General features: G+C 41.3%; 1 protein-coding gene across 1 annotated transcript; it reads left to right on the top strand.

Moving 5' to 3' along the window:
* Window positions 1–1968: 1968 nt before the first annotated feature.
* Window positions 1969–6511, top strand: LOC147441659 (uncharacterized). The gene is made up of 2 exons (XM_086483214.1): window positions 1969–5081; window positions 6132–6511. The coding sequence occupies exon 1, from the start codon at window positions 2914–2916 to the stop codon at window positions 3937–3939; it is 1026 nt and encodes a 341-aa protein (XP_086339340.1). The 5' UTR covers window positions 1969–2913; the 3' UTR covers window positions 3940–5081; window positions 6132–6511.
* Window positions 6512–23279: the final 16768 nt, after the last annotated feature.

Below are 23279 nucleotides of genomic sequence, written 5' to 3' on the forward strand. Positions count from 1 at the left end.
ACCCACAGCCAAATCCCAACTACACAAGGGGCACCACCTAGTTTAAGAGCGAACTAGGACGCAAAAGAGGAGAATCGTTAGAGCAACCCACAAACCAGCAAGGAATTTACACTAACCCTAACGCCAATGGAACACTCTCACACACTAAAACACGAAAGAGAGAGAGAGAGAGAGGGAGAGAGATAGTGCTCGGGGTGCTTTGAAACGTATCGGCGATGATCAAGCAAACACAACTATATTTAAAAAAGAGAGAGAAAGGGGGAGGGGGTGCTTGTTGCATTAATACCTTCTTACAAATCTGTCATGACAAATCAAAGTGAGATTAGTATTTGTTCAACATAGTTTGCGTAAATTTCACCACAACACATCACAAGAAAAGCCACCCCAATCACTGTCTTAAAGCCAGGGGAGTCCTCTCCACCCTGTCGCCCTCTTACAGTATGTGGGATTTATGGCTAGATTGATGACAACACCAGAGACAAGCTATCAAGAACTTAACAAAAAAACACCAAGACACTTACGCATCATTGTTGTCCATTACTTCACGTTGGAAGGGAGACAAAGTATCCAAGCTTAGTCCAAATCCACCCTCCTTGATTCAGCAAATGTTGGGCTTACACTAGTAGGAGAAATGATAGATTTCCTACTCTCAATTGAATGATCACTCTCTCTCTTACAATGGCATAGAGTTCCCTTGCTAATCCCCTATTACAACACATGCACATGCATAAGACAATGAGATTCCACTCAAGAGCTCCTTCTAGAGAGGTTGAGCTTGGCTTCTCAAGCTATAGCATAGTGCTTTTGCTTATGGCTCCCCCTTTTGTGCTAGCTACACCCTCCTTTTATAGAAATTTTGAAGGCTAGGGTTACTCCTCTAACCATGGTTGGGTTAGATTTTCAGCAATTTATCTAATTTCTTTTGCTTGGAATTATCAAGAAGTTGGTGGGGAAAGAGAGAGAAGAGAAATGGAGGTGATAGGACTTTTCATAGTGGGTTAGTGTTAGTAGAGTTAGTATTAATTTACAAATGGAATTGGATATTTACAATGGGAGTATCCATGTAGGATACTAATAAGGAAGAAAAACTCTTAAGAGGTAAGAAAAGGTGGATTTCTTACAAGGTTGATGCTCCAAGTGTCTTGAGTAGGGCCAATTTTGACGCTTGTTGACGGTCCACTAGCTTTGACGGTACATTTTTTCTCCAGTCTTGACCTTCCTTGAGAGACAAGGTAATTGAAGCTGAGTAATCAACCACCATGATGCTGTCTTTTAAGAGAAGAGGCTGAATTTTGTGGTTTTTTTGATAGATATGGGTAAATTGGAGGAGGAAAAATGAGACTAGGTGGTCAATTTTGGAATGGAATTGTGTGTGGGAGGTATGAGTTCACCATGGTTTCTCTTATTCTTCAAGGTTGAGGAGAAGGTGAGTAGGGTGCAGAGAGGAGTGGTGAGAGAGGTGGGGATGATGAGTGGAGAAGTGTGTGTGAAAGAGGAAAATGATAAAGTGGAAGAGAGAGTGTGGCTGCATAGCATGGGAAAACTGGGGTCCACTAATAAAATCATAGCTCACAGCTCGTAGCTCAAAAAAATATGAAAAAATTTGAGGCAAAAGTTCAGCCCACGAGCTACAACTTTTGTTTGTATCACCTTTTCAAATTTGGAGAGCAAGTGAACTTTAAAAGTTTAGCAAAACCGACCATTTTTTTCCACTGCACAAGGTCCTTGTGGGGTCCTTCTTTGGATGATTCTTTTGAATACCTCCAAGAGTGAGCCCTCCATAGTGCATGTATGCATGCCACCTACCCTTGACCTTATTTGGTAGGTCTATAATTGAAGATATTGTTGAGATCATGATATAAGTGAATAGTACAACTAAGAAAATCAAATATTGAGGGGTCTAAAAAATATGTACATGTCAAATATAAATAATATAAGTGGAAAAAATATAAAGGGGTCAAAAGAAATCTCTCTCATTATGAGGCTACCATAAAAAGATAAATATTTTTGGTGTTCTAAGTTTTTAGAAAAAAAAAACAAAATAGATGTAGGAAGGGAAAAATCACAATAGTGAAAAAATATACACATAAATAAAACTAGTTTTTTTGAATTTTTGTTGGGGTGGAGTTACACCAAATATAAGAGAAGCTTACATGAAAACATTTCTATATGGAATAAAGAGTATGAAAAATGGTAAGAAAAATTGTGGTAATGGTGAGGCAATGTACAGAGCATAAATAACACACACTTAGATAAAAATATTTAAATAAATACCAAAATAATTATGAAAAAATCTTTTATTTAGGCCCTATATACAAAGAAATATTTACATACGCATGGGCCATAATATACTTATATTTTTTATTTTTTTGGCTCAACTAGCCCAATGCCTAGCTAATTGAGGGTTTTTTATTTCAGTAAGGAGATATGGGAAAAGTCCCCTAACTCACACGCACCTATATACAGTGAAAGGGTGAGGGTAACCACAGTGTTTGAGTGATTTGATAGGGGGGGATAACTCACTATGGCAATCACAGAGAGTCGAAAAAACGGCTATCAATATGAACGATGCTGAAAAGGATTCTGATTCTGGTGAAAGCATGGAGACCAAAACGACCACTAAGCTAGAAACCAACAAGGAAGACCTTCATGAGCGACAATGGCCAGGATCCAAGAAGAAGATAGGAATTTATCCAAACCCTACAGAGGAGATTGAGCGAGTCAAGCAATTAAGGAGTTTGGTAGAAGATACCCAAAGGGATCTAGAACCAACACCTAAGCAGATCCAGATTACAGACACCGTTTTCCCTACACAACAACAACCTCACCAAGTCCATAGACCCTTAGCCATACCTAGTGTCATCTAAGAAGAAAGTGACAAAGTCATGGGAAATTGGGCGTACTCACTTCTTGATGGAAAGAATGTTCACAGAGGGACTACTTGATCCTATCAAAGAAATGGAGATCCCATCTTCCCCAAGTCAAGGGACTAAATCCCAAAAGGTGCTGTTAAACATTGCCAAATTGATGGATTTCATGTCTTCAGAAGTTAGAACCACCATCATGTCCAAACTATATAAAGACCCTGAGCTAGTCTCAGCTCTTCGAGCCTTCCTCAATGGAGAACTAAAGTTTGGGCTACCACAATTTGCACAGATGGATGGAGCTGGGGAGATGCCAATAGAGGAGGAACACTTAGATCCACAACCCAACCTAGATGAGAACCTTGTTATAGAAATACTTGTTAACAAGTTGGGACAATATTTTGAGGGTGATGAATCCAATGCGACCATACCAGTCACTACTAAGGGATTAACTGTGAAGGGAATCCTTGATGGTGGCGCTGGGATTAGCATTGTGACTAAAAATTGCTGGGAAACTATGGAAAGACCTCACCTTGCGACCACGACCATAGTAGTGAAGATGGCCGATGGGTCTATTGTTAAACCTTTTGGGATGCTAGAAGATCTCAAGATCAAGGTCTTTGGAGATAAAATAAGCATTACCTTCATTATTATGGATTTCTCCAAACACACTATGGCATCGGAGATGATCTTAGGACGTCCTTTCATGAGGGAAGCAAAAATGGTGCATGACTGGTCTAAAAACCATGTCTACCTGCAGTTCCAAGATTCTGTCATTCGAGTGGATCTTGTAACTGGTCGAGCACATCTCCTAGGAAACAGGTTTATAATTGATCATAGATCTGACACCACAGTTCACTCGGCCCCATTGAAGTATTGTTACACGTGTAAAGCGGACACTGATGTTGGGGAAGATTCTCCTTATATGGGCGTACTATCTGGAATGACTGAGTCGGACAATGTGGATTGGGTCCACCTAGCAGCAACCATAGACACTTTGGGAAACACGGGGACGACCTGGGTAACACTTGAGGGGGATGAAATGAAGCTTTTGGCAAGGCTCATCCTAATATAACGAAGGAAACATACAAGTGGGTCCCTAAAGCTTCTTTAGCGACCATAGCTAGTGCTAAAAAATAGAAGCTTTGTAAGAAACGTCCCACTCGCCCCAAAAAATATAAGGAAACGTAGCGTTGGATTCCTAAACGATTATTGGAAGCCCAAGGCTACTATCAAGGAAATGATTAAATCTGAGTGCCAAAACGTAGATTGTGTTCTTACCTGTCATCACCTGACCCATGTGAGCCCAATCCTGTAGCTCCAAAACGAATCGACAATCGCGGAAAGAAAAAAATCACAGAGTGCTACACACCCGCTCCAGAGCTAGTTTGGGTATCGAAGAAAGAACAATTTGTTCCACCTAGCTCAGGAAGGGGGGAGTCCCATGAAGCTTCTAGCTCCTCATGTAATGCATCCATAGAGGTAAAAGCTTCTCCACAGCCTCCACCTACAATAGTGGACCTCCATAAAGCTACAAAGGAATCCACACCTCTCAGTGTTCAAGAATCACCTGATGAACCACTTCAAGTTCGATCCTGGGAGAGTACCTTACCACCCTTGCAACTCGATGAGGCACCTAAGGTAATAGAAAACTATTGAAAAAAATCCTCACCTATTACAAATTGGAACAATTGGTTTCAAAGGGTGACGAACACATTTCAAACGGTATGATCTACCCAAGGAAGGGGGGAGTGTTTGCTGACATCCATCATTCACTTGCTTCCCTCTCAACCTTCCTCCCTGACCTCTCAATCTCCAATCTTAGGGAATGTATATATAAATCCTTATACTCACAAAAATAAAAAATAATAAAGAGCAAGAGCAATTAGCAAACGAGTATGTACAATAAAAGTCAAAACATTGACCCATTCCTACATATTCACAACCGGTACATTGAAACAGAAACCTATGTCATCAAACACCTTTGATCCTCATCACTCAAGTGATGGAGGGTAGGTAGGATTTGTACAATAGGAGTGTTTCTATTTTAGAGTTTAGTGAATACCAAAGTTCTTTTTTCCACTGATATGCCTCGTAGAGGTATTCTTGTGTTTCATAGTGTGGACATGAACGTGTTGCTGTGGTTAGGATTTGGACCTTCATAGAATCTTTCTCTCATCCACTTTTCAAATCAAGAGCGATCATCAACACAAACAGGTGTTTCTTGTCCATTAGCATTGTCCCTTATCTTTTTTGCATCTATTTTTGTCTGCTTTAATTATGATTGGTAGCATAATATTCAACGCATTTGCTTAGTACCAAACATTAAATTCAATGTAATTTTTTGCCATAATCATTTGTCTAGGTTTAAAAATCGAGCAGTCCGACTAAGCTAGTTTGACCAAGCTAGGTGTTAGAGATGTTCTCTTAATACCATGGGGAATGTCTTCCTAATAATCAATGGTTACTTAAGCTCTTAATCCAATTTAGGCAGCATTGTGTGAAATGTACTAGGGCTTTCTAGGGGGCTTAGTCCCTATTGACCTTTAGCTTAAGTATTATAAAGAGAGTTTACTAGTGTGATGAGCCTGGGGAGGGTAACAGTGTTATACGATCCCCCAAATTTACAAAATTAAAATGCTGAAAACGAACAAACAAAAAAATCAAAGTGCCACAATGTAAAATCTTAAGTTGGAAGAGAAATCTTAGCTTGATTTTGGACTCCACTCACATGTATCGCCTATGGTACTAGAGCCCTAGAGGTTCCCAGTGTGGGTGCTTTTCCTTGAAAAGCAAAAAACCCAAGGCATACAAAATAAGCACACACATCAAAATTGAATCACTGTGAAAAGACTTTGGGAGGTCAAAGAAAAGGTAATCAGTCAGGCGATGATTTCATGAGAAATTCCTTTTATCGTAGCTTAACTACAAGGTCTTCTAGGTATAGCCTCTTGTCAGCCTTTGGACATGAAATACTTGGCTCTCATGATTAAACAACTTAATTGACCAGAGAAAATTGAGAAGCTTGCCCATGGTATTAATAGTCAATCTTTAGTGCCTTTCGATCGTTAAATTAGTGACCCCAAACTTGTTTAATTTTTTACCTTCCCAACTGTTTATGCATTTGATTATATTGCAATTTAATGTTTATTGCTGACAAATGGTTTAGAATTCTGCTACCAATCAACTTGTCTGCCTAAAACTGCATATGCTTTTTAATTATATATGAGAATGAAATTAATGTGCCAATGTTGTTTGATTTTGCAGTGATGACTGAAGAAGGCTAAAGACATTCATCTCAAATGCTCTTCCACCTCGACGAACGAGCTTTAACTCAATAGCTTTAGAGGACGGAATCTACATCAAGAAGGGGGGCATGGTAACCCTCACGGCTCACGGACACCCTATCACCTATGACGGATGTTGTATTATTTACTTGGTAGAGTCAGGTACCGGGCTTGTTGGTCCAATAGGAAAAGGGTAAGAGTGATCGCCGATGAGAGGCGTACTCTAACTGGAACATGCAAGGGATTAGTTGGCTAAGCATGGGCGCCCAAGTGTGAATGGGGGGAGCTCATATAAAAGTCAACTAAATCAAAAATTCACTCATTCTCTCATTTGTGCAATTGAAGAGTGCTCTTGCTCCATCTCCATCTTCTTCTTCTTCATCTCCTTGTGTGTGTGTGTATGTGAGAGAGAGAGAGAGAGAGAGAGAGAGAGAGAGAGAGAGAGAGAGAGAGAGAGAGAATTGTGGCGGTACGACGGCAACGAGGTGGTTGAGCGCGGTGTAGCGGCGTCTCCCTCTTCTTCGCGGCGAGGAATCCTCCACGACAGCAAGCGTAGGGCGATGAGTGACACACCATCGCCATCTTTGAGCTTACTAGTTTAGGCTTTTTGTGTTCTTGGAGCCATTTGTGGCTCGCACACAGTGTATCAGCAAGCTCCTTTCATTGACACGTGCGACAAACGTGCACAATAGCTATGTACAAAATATACATAGATTTTCTGTGATTTCATGCATCAGGTCCCTCCTCCTCCGCGAAGCCTTAAAGCCTTGCCATCAAGTGCATACCAAGAGAGAGGTGGTCCCAAATTTGAAAAGCGGCCCTCATTAGTCCCTTCCCCTCAAGCTAGAGGCATTCATGCGTCTAGTTCCATACTTGAGTTAGACTACATCAAATGAGTTGATATCTAGTTGCCTTTTGAACTAGCCATTGCTTGTGACTATTAGTGAGATCTCTGGGATATTCACCTGTTTTCAAGAAACGCAATACATCTTGACAAGGCTCCCTGGATAGAGCATCAATGATCAACAACTCAAACTGCCTTTGAGTAAATGGGAAGCCTACGGCTTCCAAAATTTTATCCCAGGTAAAGAATAGGATAATCACTTTAGCTCCTTCCAAGACAATACTTAGGATCATGATCCCCAAGATTGTGCAAAGAGTCCTCCATCTATGGCTTCCTTGTTGATATGAAAAGTCCCAGTTTTCTTTAGAACCTATCTTACCGCTATTATCGAAGTGAGCAAAAGAGTCACTATCCTCTTGGGTGCTGTCAAAAAGGTCCATTGTCTTTCTTGAAATTGGTAATAAGCCACCAACCTTGTAGCTCAAAGACAAGCTTGATACATGTTGTACAAAAGTGCATAGCATATACAAACGGTAAGTTGCAATCCATAAGTTGAGAAACACTTTATCTTGATTGTATACATGCAAGACCATACTCCAATCTTTCTCATGCTGGGATTCATTCTCTGTGACTCTTATGAACACCCCTTGTGCTAAGGGTTCTTTAAATATTTTCTTAAATGCATCAAACACAGTTTGATCAAACACAATCTCTATATCTAGGTTGCCAAACCTAGATCTCCAATAGGTTACCACTGCATCCACTTGCTTAAGAATCTTCTTAGGATGGACTCCATAATCCCGCTCCTTGGTAACAACCATTTGACTTTGGTCTGCAATTGCTTCCTTTAATTGTAGTTCCAAAGACTCCATGCTTCCTTCCTGTAATTGTATATCTGGTGGATCCAACCTGTTGTGATCAGTAATAATGAGACCCATGATTTCAAGAGAATTGTCACTATCATCTGTTGTGGTAGATTATTCCTCCGACGTTGTAGTAGAACTGTTAAAGGGCTCATATGCAGTAGTCTCTAGGTCCATCTCTTGTTGCTTACTACCAATCTTTGTGTTGTATGGGATCTCCTTGCCCTTTCTACCTCGCATCTTAAGAATTCTCGTGTCTAAATATTTCTTTGCTCTCATGGCCAGAGCCATGGTCTCTCTGAGATAATTGGGTATCCTGCCCCCTTAGGGATCTTTGAGCTCTGCATAGACACATCATTTACAAGGTCACAAGATTTTGTAGACTCAACAATTATGAAATCTAAAATGCCAGTTTTTTGTCGTGGCTTAGACTTTCTCTTGATTGACTCTCTTTTGGTCTTCATCTTGTCTTCCCTTTGTGAAGCTTCATCAGGATTAGAGTGCTTAAATCCCATGGTGTCTACCTCTTCAACATGGGTCTTACCCTCCTCTACTCCCTTGATGTGTTTCTCCACCTTCCCTTCTCCCTTATCGTCAAGACCGATGAAACTCAAGCCTGGTCATTGGCTAGTGGTGGGGGAAAGGGTAGAATGAGGGTCTGTGGTGGTGACTATTGTTGAACATGTCGTTGTAATATTTTCACAAGTGGTGCTTGTTGCGGTGGCCTTGATGGTGGTGGTCTTGCTCTTGGTGGTGAGAGTTGGTTTTGTTGTGCTCCTCTGTTGAAATTTTGTCTTCTTGGGTGTGGGTAGTAATACATACCATGGCCGTCTTCTCCACAATTGTAGCAGTGGTATTCTCAGTTTTGCCTTTGTTGTCCTCTCCCTTGCTATTGTTTGCAATTTTGTACATGCCCTTGGTGCACCAAATGCACAGATAGATTCTCCAGCTGAGTAGTGATGCGGCTCAATAGGTCTTGTTGCTCTTTTGATGCCTATTGTGGTTGGGTTCTCTGAGCAGCTGTTACAATTACTGGGGTTAGTCCGACTGAGCTTGATTCCTCTGACTCGTTGACTCTTGCTTGCATACGTAGCTTCTTGTATTTAAGGCGGGCAACTTCCACTACCAACTCATACGTTGCAGGGAATCTCTCCTAAGCGGCAACCACATGCCAACAATGAAACAGTCCTTTACCTTCCTCCAGTGAGGCAACCCATTGCTCCCACAAATCCACAAACTTGGATTTGTAAGTGGCATACTCTAGCAGACTTCCCTGCTTTAACTTTGTCAGCATTTGCCGCTAACTCTTCTGAGGTTGTTCCTCCACCAAACCTCTTCACAAATACAGCAAGTAGTAAGTCCCATGCATCCTTGGTAGCTTGGGGCAAAGCATTGTACCAAGACTTGACCTCTACTTGCATCAGTAGAGGAAATATTCGTATCCATGAGGTGTCGTCATCCTTGTTGGTAACCACACAAGCGATGTCAAAGTTATCCAAAAAATTGGTGGTGAGGTCTTTTCCCTTCTTGCCACTGCATTTGGGAAAAGAGACACTTGCCATGGTAGTAAATCAATGAGTAGAGACTCACAAATTTTTTATTTTTATTTTGAAATGACTTCGTGATTCATAAAGGTTTATACATGGGTGGAAAACTTGAGTAGGAGCTAAGAAGAGCACAAGACTAGAATAGAATAAAAATGCTTATATCAAAAGAGTGGTAGTAATCAAGAATTGACAAGATGATGGGACGTGGGGATGTAAGGATTTCATCAAGCATCTCTGCTCCGAATAGGAAAAAAGTCTTTTGCTGGTAGAATAGCTTCCTATCAATGTACACGTTTACATGCATGTGTTGCAAGAAACGGAAAGGAACAACTTCTGGCCTATTGTGATTATCCATGTTGGGTCTAGGGCAAGGCTTTGAACACTAGAGTTGCATACCTTAAGTGTTGACAAGGTGACACCTTCACCATAGGCCTCTACCTCTTGTTGAAGTCCACATAATCCTCCATATTGGGTTCAAAACAGACTGGGTGATAAGAGTCTACCTCAATCGACTTTTCATTTTGCATATGACAGTGATTCTTGGTTGGTCGTACTTCACTTGAACTCTCTAGGCCTAGAGAGAGCTAGGCCCACTTGCTTCCACCAAATACTTTAGGTTTTATAAACTGAAGGTATTTGCAAAGCCCTCGTCAGTGGGGGCACCAAATGAGCAGTGGAATCGCAAAACAGACCACGTGGCCTCTACACCAAGACGGGATTAGGCTAAAAGAACTCTCATTATGGAGTGGGGTGTTTTCGCATGCATAGTAATGTGGTTTGGATTATGGAATAGGCCCTCAACTTTTCAAAGGGATATGTTTCAATTTTTTGTTCCTTAATTGACAGATTTTATGCGAATCTTTCAGGATGACTTCAATGTCTTTGGAGCGCAATTGGAGAATTTGAAGCAGTTGCGGTTATGTTTTATGAAATGTCAAGAGGTGAAATTTAGTTTAAATGCTCTAAAATGTGCATTCGCAATACGGAGTGGTAGATTATTGGGCCATTTGATTTTTGAGGATGGCATTTCAGTGGACCCGGATAAAATAGCAACAATTCTGGAGGCACCTCTGCCGGCAAATCCAAAGCAGTGTGCAATGTTTTTGGGTCAAGCGCGGTGGCATGGGAGGAATTTGTGCTTTGTGGCACATTTGGAATTCCTCTTAACCAGGCAGCGCATGCCAAAGTTTTTGAATGGACCCAGGAATGTGATCTGGCCTATAGGAGATTAAAAATTCAGCTGTCCAAAGCTCCTATCATAGTTCCTCCAAATTGGGGTCATGATTTTTATGTTTTTGTGGATGCTTCTGAAGCGATAGGCTATTGGTAGTGTGCTGATGCAATAACAAACTCATGGGTGGTTTCGACCTGTCTATTATGCCAGTGGGAGATTATCATCCGCAAAGAAAAAATAATCAATGACAGAAAGAGAATGCTTAGGGATGATTTATTCGGTGAAGAAATTTTGTCATTATCTGTTGGGCCGACAGTTTTTCTTTCATGTGGATCATTCGACTCTCTTATATTTTGTGCGCCAATAGAATTGATAGGAATATTAGTCAGATGGGTGCTCTTGTTACAAGAATTTTATTTTGAGGTCATACATCATCCTGGAGTGCAGCATGCGCTTGCTAATTACCTGTGCAGGCTTGATTCTGGCGAGCCACCGATAGGGTTTGCAAATGAATTTTCAGATGCATCTCTATTTTTGGCAGGAGTAGTTGCAGATGAGGTTCCAGTTGTGCAATCACCCTGGATGATTCCCAGCATTCCCTGGACTTGTGGTATGAGGAGATGTTTCATTTTCTAGATAGTGGAGAAATGCCTTTATTTTTGTCACGACATCAACGTTGTACGATGGCTATTCGTAGCCGGAATTTTGAGACAGTGATGTGGGGAAGTTGTATTTTGACACAATGGCGCATGTTCTGCTAAGATGTGTCCTACCACAAGAGCAAGGATCTGTTCTGGAGGAGGTTCATACAGGCATTGCTGGGGGTCACTTTGCAGCTTTGATGACGGCACGAAAAGTGCTACAATCTGGATTATGGTGGCTGATTTTATTTCAAGATGCGAGGGATTTTTTACAAAAGTGTAATGTTTGTCAACGGGTGGGGCAAACTACTAAGATGTCCAGAATGCCTTTACAACCAGTGTTACCTTTGGAGCCATTTCAAAAATGCGGATTGGATTTTATTGGACCTTTTAAACCAACGGTAGCTAGCACTGGCAATCGATATATTTTGACGGCCACGGATTATGCAACTAAGTGGGTGGAAGCATGGCCTTTGAAAGATAATATAGCGGTTTCTGTTGCTGGGTGCTTATATAAGGATATCTTTTCACATTATGGTTGTCCCATTGAGTTGGTTAGTGATCGGGGTAGCCATTTCTTGAATAAGGTGATGGAGAAAATGTTGCAATTCTATTTTGTGTTACATAGGAAATCTTCTCCATATTATCCTCAAACAAATGGGCAGGCGGAATCAACTAATAAGCAATTGGTTCGCATCTTGACAAAGCTAGTCAATCTGCACCGAACGGATTGGGATGTCAAACTTCCTTCCGTATTATGGGCCTATCGTATGGCACATAAAGTGGCAACATGCCTAACCCCTTTCAAATTGGCATTTGGTATGGAGGAAATTACCCCAGTGGAGCATGTTGTGCCAAGCTTGCGGATGCTGATTGCGGATAGGATTCTTTCGGAAGCTTTAGTCATTTATCGTTTGGATGCTTTGCAAGATTTAGATGAAGAGCGACTGCATAGTTTTGCGATGTTGCAAGACCTGCAATCCCCGGCAAAAGAAATGGATGGATCGACCCAAAGCGTAACAATTTTTGCAGGGCCAGTTGGTTCTTGTATTTAATTCTCGTCTTGGGACGATGCCCGGTGTAGAGGAAGGAGGGGCTAGCTATGAAGCTTGATGGTGCAGGCGTGCTACATCAGAAAGCGAGAAAGAAAGAGAGAGAGAGAGAGAACTCGATACTCCATGCAACAAAAAATAACACGCTATATTTTGATTTGAAGTATAGCCTTACATATAAAGGAAAAATGCCGTGCATGTCTTAACTTACCACTAAAAAGTGACTTGCATGCTATATAGCTTGTACCCACGAGCTAAGACACTACTGGGCTTGAATACCCAAAACCCCCCCCTTCAAGCCCAAACCACTGACAATGGACTCGAGACAGATCATGGTAGAGTCCAATCACTTGAAACCATGAGTAGAAGTCCCCCCCTTGACTATAGCATAAGTGTGTGTGTGTGTAATTCCCTTAAACAACCATCAGTGTGAGACATACCAGAACTCGACCAAACAACCAAGGGTGGTCTTACCACTTTATTTTGTGGCAGTGTCTATAACCCATACAATTATTGAGAAATAATTGACATAACAAAAATATAAAGACAGACTAAAAACAAACTACAGGACGTCACTTTCTGCGAAAAGCATTGGTGCTGCATCATCTTCATCACCTTCAACTATATTGATATGTCGCTTGTTCTTCTTAAAGCATTTGTCCGACGGATGATTAGTCTTTCCACAATGGGTGCAAATATTTTTGCTGAAACAATCCTTGGTTTGATGATTGCTGCGTCCACATATAGAACAAGGTCTAGTGCTGGTACTAGACCTGGTGGAATTGGCAGTTGAAGTGCAACCACTGGCTACATATGCAGTTAGTACGAAAGAGCTGATTCGTGGTACTCGCTTCTCTTCTTCCTGCAATGAGTTAACAATATCATCCAAAGAAGGTAGAGGATCCTTCTCCTTTAAAATAGTGACAATTTGACGAAATTCTACAGGGAGACTATTCAAAAAAATAGCTACTATAAGGTCTTCATCTGGCACAAGGGCTTCAACATAGACAAGCTATGTTTTGATGCTCTTCAGTCTATTAGCTAAAGATGTAATATTTTCATCTTCACGCATGCGAATAAAATATAATTCCATTTTTAAACTCATTTTTGAATACTTAGCTTTGGCACCAAAAAGCTTCTCTAACTCTATCGAGGCAGCACTTGAAGAATCAACGTCATCGAAATAATGAATAAAGTTATCTTCTAAGGAAGTTAGAATGATACCAAAAGCTTGTTTATCTTTCCTCTGTTGCTCAGCAGATAATGCTCTTGTAACTGCATCGGATGTGCCAGATTCATCGGCTGTGAGAGGCTTGACCACATTCCATAGGTTTTTTCGCATCAAATAGCCTTTAACTTTGATATGCCAAGTGTGGAAGCCAGATCCATTGAACTTATCCACCTTTGATGCCATCATTGATATGCTTTATGATACACCACAAAAATCCTCTCAAGATCTCAAGCGATACTTAGAAGTTCTTTGGGAATCCTAGCTATGTCTTGAACGACCAATTTCACCACCAAAGAAGAAAAACAAAAACTTACTTTGTCGGAAGTGTTTGAAAAATTGCTCATGTATGAATCTTCAATTCCGACTTATTGGTCATGGTAGAAAACTTGCTTTCCTTGTCCTTGTCGTTAAGATTTTGATTGTGGAGTCGCAATTTTGTTCTTCTTTTACTGACCTTGATTTCAATATCCTTGTTTATCTAGTAGGAGCACCGGGTAGAGGATGTGAGTAAGTTGCTCGAGAGACCGAGGGTATGAATACACCTTTTCTCAAAGCCAATTGAGTGGCCAATGTATAAGAGCGTGAACACAAATATAAAGGAAAAACAATTTTTTCTGCTACAGCCGAAACTGGTGATGGCGTGGATGATTGAATTCGCTTGCAGCAGGCGGTATGATGCGAGTTGGTTGCCAAGCATGTGACGAAAAAGGATTCTCAGGATAGGGTGATTTGTTTGCAGCCATCTTTGTACGTTTTGGTGCAGGTCGACAACGCCTCTCTCTCCTCTGTTAACGGTCGCTCCCGCGTTGTGTTGACTCGAGGCTAAGCACCAAGCTCTAATACCATATGTAGAGGAAGGAGGGGCTAGCTATGAAGCATGATGGTGCAGGCGTGCTACAACAGAGAGCAAGAAAGAAAGAGAGAGAGAGAACCCGATACTCCATGCAACTAAAAATAACACGCTATATTTTGATTTGAAGTATAGCCTTATATATAAAGGCAAAATGCTATGCATGTATTAACTTACCACTAAAAAATGACTTGCATGCTATATAGCTTGTACCCACGAGCTAAGACACTACTGGGCTTGAATACCCAACACCCAGGAAGCTGAAATTACGGTGGTGTGGGCCGTTCTGGATCTCTAAGTCACGTGGACCCACTTCCTTTTCTTTGGCTGATTTACGAAGGGAGGTGATTGCAGTTCCGATGAATGGTTTCCGCCTTTGCCATTATTTTTCACCTATCGCTATCAAGTTTCCCTTTGCTGTGGTACAAGAGTCGAAAGCCACCTTAATCATGATTGGGGATTCTTTACCATGCAATCTCGAAAATCGCGAAAAGGGCTATGATGGTTGCGACACTGTGGCACTACCTATTTTGAGAACTCTATGTGAGTGGTTTTGTGCATGCAGCAGATTCACACTGTTTGCAGAGCTTTTGCACACTGCTACATCTTAGCATTTCTCTCTTCTTCTATGTGCTCTCGCCACCATGATAGCTTCCTTGCTTCAATGTGTTCCCTTCACACCTGTGCAACAGCTAGCTCTCAGACGGGTGGATGCATGGTTACAGGATTTGTGATTGCGATTCTTCGCCAACCTCGACTGGCAAAGCATTCCTGTTCACCCATAGGCTACTGCATTGATTGAACAGTTGGCTCTTGGTGATATGGTGGAAGTGAACAATGAGCAGATTCAATTAACAGCAGAAAGGATCTCAAGATGTTGTTGTCTGCCTATCGATGGCATTGCTCGTGCTTCACATGTTATTCATGTTGTGGAGGCAGAGCTTGAGTTTGGCTTGAAACTGAAAGAGGAATACGAACTATTAGGACTCACTGATGCAGCAGTTAGGGATGCTTATTGCTGGTTCTTGGAAGCTATTCGGCTGCAAGCCAAAACGTATACCATCTCGGCTAAAGCTCGCAATGTATTGCATTCAGCCGATTTTGGGCCCGTGGCTTGGGTAGAGATCATCAGGGAACGGTTACTGGCTGAGTGTCAATGAGTGGTGGGGAAGATGGGGCGTAGTACCCCAACTAATACAAAGGTGGGGCAATTTTTGACATTGGTGTCAATGAGTGCTGGGGCAGATGGGGCGTAGTACCCCAACTAATACAAAGGTGGGGAAATTTTTGACATTGGTGTTCCCCTTAACAGAAGATTTTCCTCTTACCCGTGGATGATCAATTTATGGCCCGCAACACCGCTACACCAGTAGGGCCTCAGAGCTCTGTACAAACTGAGGAGTTGCCTCCCACGCCTACCCGTGTAACGAATGTAGTTGGTGCTTCTACTGTAGTGGTAGCCCTTGTTTGGTTGTGAAGGAGTACGAGCGGAAGTGCGACGCGAGAGAGAGTGCGAGAAGAAGAGCATGACGATATGGTGAACTCGCTCTACTGTAATGTGTAGAGCATAGTGAGTTCTTATTAGGTTTTTACAAAAGAATATGTGTACATACCTGGCGGCCCGCCCACTTACCCGGGCGACCACATTGGGCTTTATACCCCAACAACCTCCCACTTAAAGTCCAATGTGGTACTTTAAGTGTGAGAAGAGCTACTATACAAGCTAATATACAAGAGATGTAGAGAAGTGATGTACTACCCTACACCTAACTGCTTGCGAAAATGCGCAAAGCTCTCTGAGGGAAGTCCTTTTGTAAGTAGATCAGCAGGATTTTTTGTGGTGTGAACTTTGACAAGCTGAAGTTGCTTACTCCCGAGCATTTCCTTGATGAAATGATACTTCACATCCACATGCTTTGTCTTTGAGTGATAAACTGGATTGCGAGCCAATTGTATAGCACTTTGACTATCACAATATAACACAGGCATCTCTTCTTTGATTCCCAAATCTGTTACTAGTCGATTAAGCCAAATTGATTCTTTGCATGCCTCTGATGCTGCAACATATTCAGCCTCTGTAGTAGACTGAGTAACACAATCTTGTAATCTAGAAAGCCATGATACTTCTCCACCCGCCAATGTAAAGACATACCCTGACGTAGACCTTCGGTTGTCTAAGTCACCTGCATAATCTGAGTCTGTAAAACCCTTTACACTTAGGTCCTGACTCCCATAGCATATACACATACTCTTTGTAGCTTTCAGGTATCTCAATATTCCTTTCACTGCCTCCCAATGTTTCTTGCCTGTGTTTGACATGTATCGACTTACTACTCCCACTGCAAATGCAATGTCTGGGTGAGTAGCAATCATTGCATACATCAAACTACTGATAGCCATTTTTCGGCTCTTTGTAATTGCCACAGTGAGTTACCTCACCCTACCGAAATCACCCAAACACGGTGGCTATCCCTACCATTTCACTGTACATAGGCGTGCGTGAGTCACGGGACTTTTCCCATATCTCCTTACTGAAATAAAAAACCCTCAATTAGCTAGGCATTGGGCTAGTTGAGCCAAAAAAAAATAAAAAATATAAGTTTATTATGGCCCATACGTATGTAAATATTTCTTTGTATATAGGGCCTAAATAAAAGATTTTTTCATAATTATTTTGGTATTTATTTAAATATTTCTACCTACGTGTGTGTTATTTATGCTCTGTACATTGCCTCACCATTACCACAATTTTTCCTTACCATTTTTCATACTCTTTATTCCATATAGAAATATTTTCATATTTGGTGTAACTCCACCCCAACAAAAATCCAAAAAAACTAGTTTTATTTATGTGTATATTTTTTCACTATTGTGATTTTTCCCTTCCTACATCTATTTTGTTTTTCTAAAAAATTAGAACACCAAAAATATTTATCTTTTTATGGTAGCCTCATAATGAGAGAGATTTCTTTTGACCCCTTTATATTTTTTTCCACTTATATTATTTATATTTGACATGTACATATTTTTTAGACCCCTCAATATTTGATTTTCTTAGTTGTACTATTCACTTATATCATAATCTCAACAATATCTTCAATTATAGACCTACCAAATAAGGTCAAGGGTAGGTGGCATGCATACATGCACTATGGAGGGCTCACTCTTGGAGGTATTCAAAAGAATCATCCAAAGAAGGACCCCACAAGGACCTTGTGCAGTGGAAAAAAACGGTCGGTTTTGCTGAATTTTTAAAGTTCACTTGCTCTCCGAATTTGAAAAGGTGATACAAACAAAAGTTGTAGCTCGTGGGCTGAACTTTTGCCTCAAATTTTTTCATATTTTTTTGAGCTACGAGCTGTAAGCTATGATTTTATTAGTGGACCCCAGTTTTCCCATGCTATGCAGCCACACTCTCTCTTCCACTTTATCATTTTCCTCTTTCACACACACTTCTCCACTCATCATCCCCACCTCTCTCACCACTCCTCTCTGCACCCTACTCACCTTCTCCTCAACCTTGAAGAATAAGAGAAACCATGGTGAACTCATACCTCCCACACACAATTCCATTCCAAAATTGACCACCTAGTCTCATTTTTCCTCCTCCAATTTACCCATATCTATCAAAAAAACCACAAAATTCATCCTCTTCTCTTAAAAGACAGCATCATGGTGGTTGATTACTCAGCTTCAATTACCTTGTCTCTCAAGGAAGGTCAAGAGTGGAGAAAAAATGTACCGTCAAAGCTAGTAGACCGTCAACAAGCGTCAAAATTGGCCCTACTCAAGACACTTGGAGCATCAACCTTGTAAGAAATCCACCTTTTCTTACCTCTTAAGAGTTTTTCTTCCTTATTTGTATCCTACATGGATACTCCCATTGTAAATTATCCAATTCCATTTGTAAATTAATACTAACTCTACTAACACTAACCCACTATGAAAAGTCCTATCACCTCCATTTCTCTCCTCTCTCTTTCCCCACCAACTTCTTGATAATTCCAAGCAAAAGAAATTAGATAAATGGCTGAAAATCTAACCCAACCATGGTTAGAGGAGTAACCCTAGCCTTCAAAATTGCTATAAAAGGAGGGTGTGGCTAGCACAAAAGGGGGGAGCCATAAGCAAGAGCACTATGCTATAGCTTGAGAAGCCAAGCTCAACCTCTCTAGAAGGAGCTCTTGAGTGGAAGCTCATTGTCTTATGCATGTGTATGTGTTGTAATAGGGGATTAGCAAGGGAACTCTATGCCATTGTAAGAGAGAGAGTGATCATTCAATTGAGAGTAGGAAATCTATCATTTCTCCTACTAGTGTAAGCCCAACATTTGCTGAATCAAGGAGGGTGGATTTGGACTAAGCTTGGATACTTTTTCTCCTTTCCAACGTGAAGTAATGGACAACAATGATGTGTAAGTGTCTTGGTGTTTTTTGTTATGTTCTTGATAGCTTGTCTCTGGTGTTGTCATCAATCTAGCCATAAATCCCACATACTGTAAGAGGGCGACAGGGTGGAGAGGACTCCCCTGGCTTTAAGACAGTGATTGGGGTGGATTTTCTTGTGATGTGTTGTGGTGAAATTTACGCAAGCTATGTTGAACAAATACTAATCTCACTTTGATTTTTCATGACAGATTTGTAAGAAGGTATTAATGCAACAAGCACCCCCTCCCCCTTTCTCTCTCTTTCTTAAATATATAGTTGTGTTTGCTTGATCATTGCCGATACAGTTTCAAAGCAGCCCGAGCACTATCTCTCTCTCTCTCTCTCTCTCTCTCTCTACGCGTCCTAGTTCGCATCCAAAACTAGGTGGTGCCCCAAATTTGTGTATGGTTAGGTTGCGGGTTTGTGTGTGTGTTTGTTGTTTTTTTCCAACCCCAACCCAATTGAGCAGCATGGGAGCCTAGAAGAGTGCTTGGAGGCCACTCTTCTTGTTGCCCGCCCCAGACCGCCTCAAATTTGGTGCCCCCACGGAGGACGGCTTGTGTATTTTTGTGTAGAATCAACCTTTAGCATAGTCAAGTAGTTTGCATGAATCACAAAAATTTGTATGATCCCTTCATTCCCATTGCAAGGCAAAAGGTACACATAATTGTTAGTACTAAGTTGCAATTTCATCGTGTCATTCGTAGAATTTTAGGTCCTCTTAGGTTGGCCGAGATAAACGCTTCAGTAAATCCTTTTATTTTGCCTCTCATTAGGTACGACCTTAGTTTGGACGTCTATATTTTTGTTTTGTTTTAAGCATTAGGTCATGCATAGACCATGGATAATGGCCCAGGAATAGAGGTTTTCCCCTTCCATTTCACTCCACACATTAGAATAAACATTGCAATTAGTAGGAAAATCCATTTTCAAAAACGTATGGTGTTCATGTTTGGTGCCCAAAGAGTAGGAGAAATTCTTGCATCACCAAACCCTGTCATTCTACCTCTCATCAACTACCACACTTCTTTTGATGTACATGTGTTCATTTTATTTTAAAATGAAGTGCAGCCTAGCAAAATAGTGTGTATGTTTGTTTTTTCTTTGTCCAAGTTGTTACAAGAAACAAAAAAACGATCATTTGTTCTAACTGGGAATGTGTGTGCAGTGAAAGTTCAATCCTTAGAGATCTAGCTCTATTACCAATTGAGTTGCAGGAGCAAGTAGTAAGGCGTCTCCCTCATAACAAGAGGGTGGTGAAGTTAAGACGGAAGGTCCTACGCGTGGATTCCATTTTCCTCTTGTTGTTGGGCACTAAGGAAGACCGCGCATTCATCCAACTAGTGTGTGCCCTAAGATTGGTAAATAGAGTGAAATTTGGCGTTTGGCGAGTGCATTTCACCATTGAGGAAGACTCTTCAGGAAACTTGCGGCCAGAGTTCATGCTTCATAGACTCACATTTGGTGAATTTTTCCCTCATTTGCGTCTTATTAATAGTCTTCCTTTCGCTTTCAACAAAGGAGATAGGGAGCTATTCAGAGCTTGTCTTAATAAAGAGAGCATAGAGAAGATTGCAAATTTGTATAAATTCTCATCCTTCTCTACTTTCTATGACACTTTGTTCATAGAGACATTGTAAATCTCTTTATGCTTTTGAATGATTTAACCATAATCCTAAGGAGTTTTTGTCCAGGAATTTTGTAGCACAAGTGGAGTCTTTAAATCTTGCAAACTTGATTGAACTTGATGAGGATGTTCTTTATGAAATTGTGAGAAGGTTGCCTCACTCCGAGTGTGTGGAACTCGAAGGAAAGTAGCTCCTAGTCAATTGCTACTTTCTCACGGCCTTCGACGAGGATGAAGATCTAGTTTTTATACAAACCGCTTGTGCGTTGGGAATTGTAGAACAAGTGTAATTTATCACTTGGGACGTGGTTGCTCTTTTGGATCCAGAAAATGAAGTTCTAGAGATTTTTGTTTATCGCCTTAGCTTTGAAGAATTTCAACCCTTCTTAGAGCTCATCAATAGTCTACCTTTTTGTTTTGATCAAACAAATCGAGACCTCATTGAAGCTTGGATAGCTGAAGAAGAAAACCTAGAGTGGTACCTTACTTCTTCATTTGCAGGCGAGTGGTTCTAAATCTCTATTGTATCCCTTATTGTAACGCGTGTTGTAATCTTTCATAATAATGGAGAGCCAACGCCAAATGTCTGGACATCCTCTTTTCTTTGGATAGCCTGGAGAGGATGCAGAATTATTTTTAGCAAATTTCAAGATGTCTTGCCGTATCAAGAGGATAGTAACCGATCAAGAACGTGTAGAAATGTTTGAGGTGGTCCTTAGGAAAGATGCTAGTACTTGGTTTGACTCTTTGCCTGAGGAAGTTAAGGGAAATTACACAAAAGTTTTGAATCGTTTTAAGAGATACTTCTTTGATCCCCAAAACACTCAAAAACTATGGCAAGACATTGTTTCTCATAAGCAAAAAGACTTAGATGACTACTACTTGTACAAGCAAGAGTTTCTACGTCTTTGGGCTCTATGGATACGAAATGTTGCTAACCCTGGTGATGGTGCAGAATTTTTAAAGAAGGAGAGGTTCATAGCCGGACTCTTTCCTGACCTTAAGGTAAAAGTGTGATTGAGAAGTTAAATGAATCTTTAAGCAGCCTGTCAATTCACCTTGCACAAGCTGTAGGTCCAAAGGGACAAGCAAAGAAGTCAGAAGAGAGAGAGCCACGAACTAGGAGAGTCTTGCAATGTTGGAATTGCGGAGAGTCTGGACATGGGATGTATAATTGTCCTTGGCCCCGTGGAGAGCCAGGGAGACCTAACTTGAATTACCCAGTGATGAATGCAGGAGAAGGAGCTGGTCAACAACCAAGGCTTCTACAAAGGCCAAATGGACCAAGCCACCTCCACAAGGGGTAGAAGGAGTTCCACCTTTGCCAGATCCAAATGTGCATGTGGTAGAGGTGACAAATTCAAATGAGGTTGACATGGAAGCCAATGGCATTAAGCGTGGCCGAGGGAAAGGTAAAGAGAAAGAAGGAGTCACATCACAGAGTGACCATGGACAAGGCAAAAAGACAAAGGAGACCAAGGAAACCAAGAGGACTCGACGTCGTATCAACCTCCAAGACTTCCCTCTTGGACATGGTATGGCTCCGTACAACTTGTTGGAAGACATGAGAGGTAAGGGTCCTGATATTTCATGGCCTCAATTTCTTGCATTATGTCCACAAGTAAGGAGGGATTTAACAAGGGCAGTTAGCACTAGGAGAAAGGTAAAAGAGAGTGTGCCTGTTGTAAAAATTGCACAAGCTGAAATGAATGAGGACATTACACCGGTGCTAGACTGTTACATCAAAGGAAGATTGGTTAGGAAAGGTCTAGTGGATGGGGGTGCACAAATTTGCATCATGACAGAGGGACTCATGCAAAGACTAGGCATGCACATCCATGAGACACCTGAAATCAAAGTCAAGATGGCAAACAATAGCAAGGCTAGGTGCGTAGGCATTTGTAAAAATGTTTTTGTGGAGGCCTTTGGCATTAAGAAGGCAGTGGATTTTTATGCTATGTCGACCAAGGGAAGTGGTTATCCATTTATCCTAGGAAGACCATGGCTAATGAAAATGCGAGCTTTGCAGGATTGGGAGAGTGGGAAATTAATTTGCAGGAATGACAATCATAAGAAGGTTGTCTTTGACATGAAGGAGCAACGCCAAGAGGAGCTCCATGAAGAATCATCTCAAAGTGAGACGGAAGAAGGTTGGACCGATAGCACTTCAGAAGAAGAAAGTAGCAGCAGCATTACTGAAGAGGAGTCTTCCATCGAAGTCATGGGGGTAAGGTTTAAGCCAAGCAACCAAGAGACCTCTTATCAAGGTTTGAAAGAGGTAGGTTCCCAAGAGAACCAAAAGGTGGAAGATGAAGGAATGTTAGAAGGTATGTTGTCTACAACACTTACAAAGGATGAAAGAGAGGAATTCAAATGTGTGCTAAGGAAATTTCCGAGGCTTTTTGCTAAAGACTACACCGATGTGCGTGGAGTAGATGTTGTTCAACACAAGATTGAGTTGAAGCCAGAGGCCACACCTAAGGCTCAAAAGCTACGAAGGCTAGGAGTCATTAAGGAGCAGGCTCTACTCAAGGAGGTAAGAAAGCTTCTAGCAGTAGGTTTCATTTATCCAGTGGAGAATTCAGAGTGGGTCTCTCCTGTTGTTGTCAGTCCTAAGAAAAATGGCAAGTGGAGGGTGTGTGTGGATTACCGTCCCCTCAATGAGGCAACAAAGAGAGATCACTTTCCCCTCCCATTCCAGGATGAGATACTAAATGAGGTAGCTGGTCATGAGAAGTACACTGTGTGCGATGGTTACTCAGGTTACTTTCAAATAGGGATTGCATTGGAGGATCAATTGAAAACAACCTTTATCACTCCTTGGGGTTGTTATGCTTTTAGAGTCATGCCATTTGGTCTGACAAATGCTCCT

Source organism: Adiantum capillus-veneris, chromosome 15 (genome assembly GCF_014529385.1).
Source record: "Adiantum capillus-veneris isolate H3 chromosome 15, ASM1452938v2, whole genome shotgun sequence".
NCBI lineage: Eukaryota > Viridiplantae > Streptophyta > Polypodiopsida > Polypodiales > Pteridaceae > Adiantum > Adiantum capillus-veneris.

What these genes read in the sequence shown, in the direction of transcription:
- LOC147441659 (XM_086483214.1), top strand. Translation starts at nt 2,914, where the DNA reads ATGGAAAGAATGTTCACAGAGGGACTACTTGATCCTATCAAAGAAATG.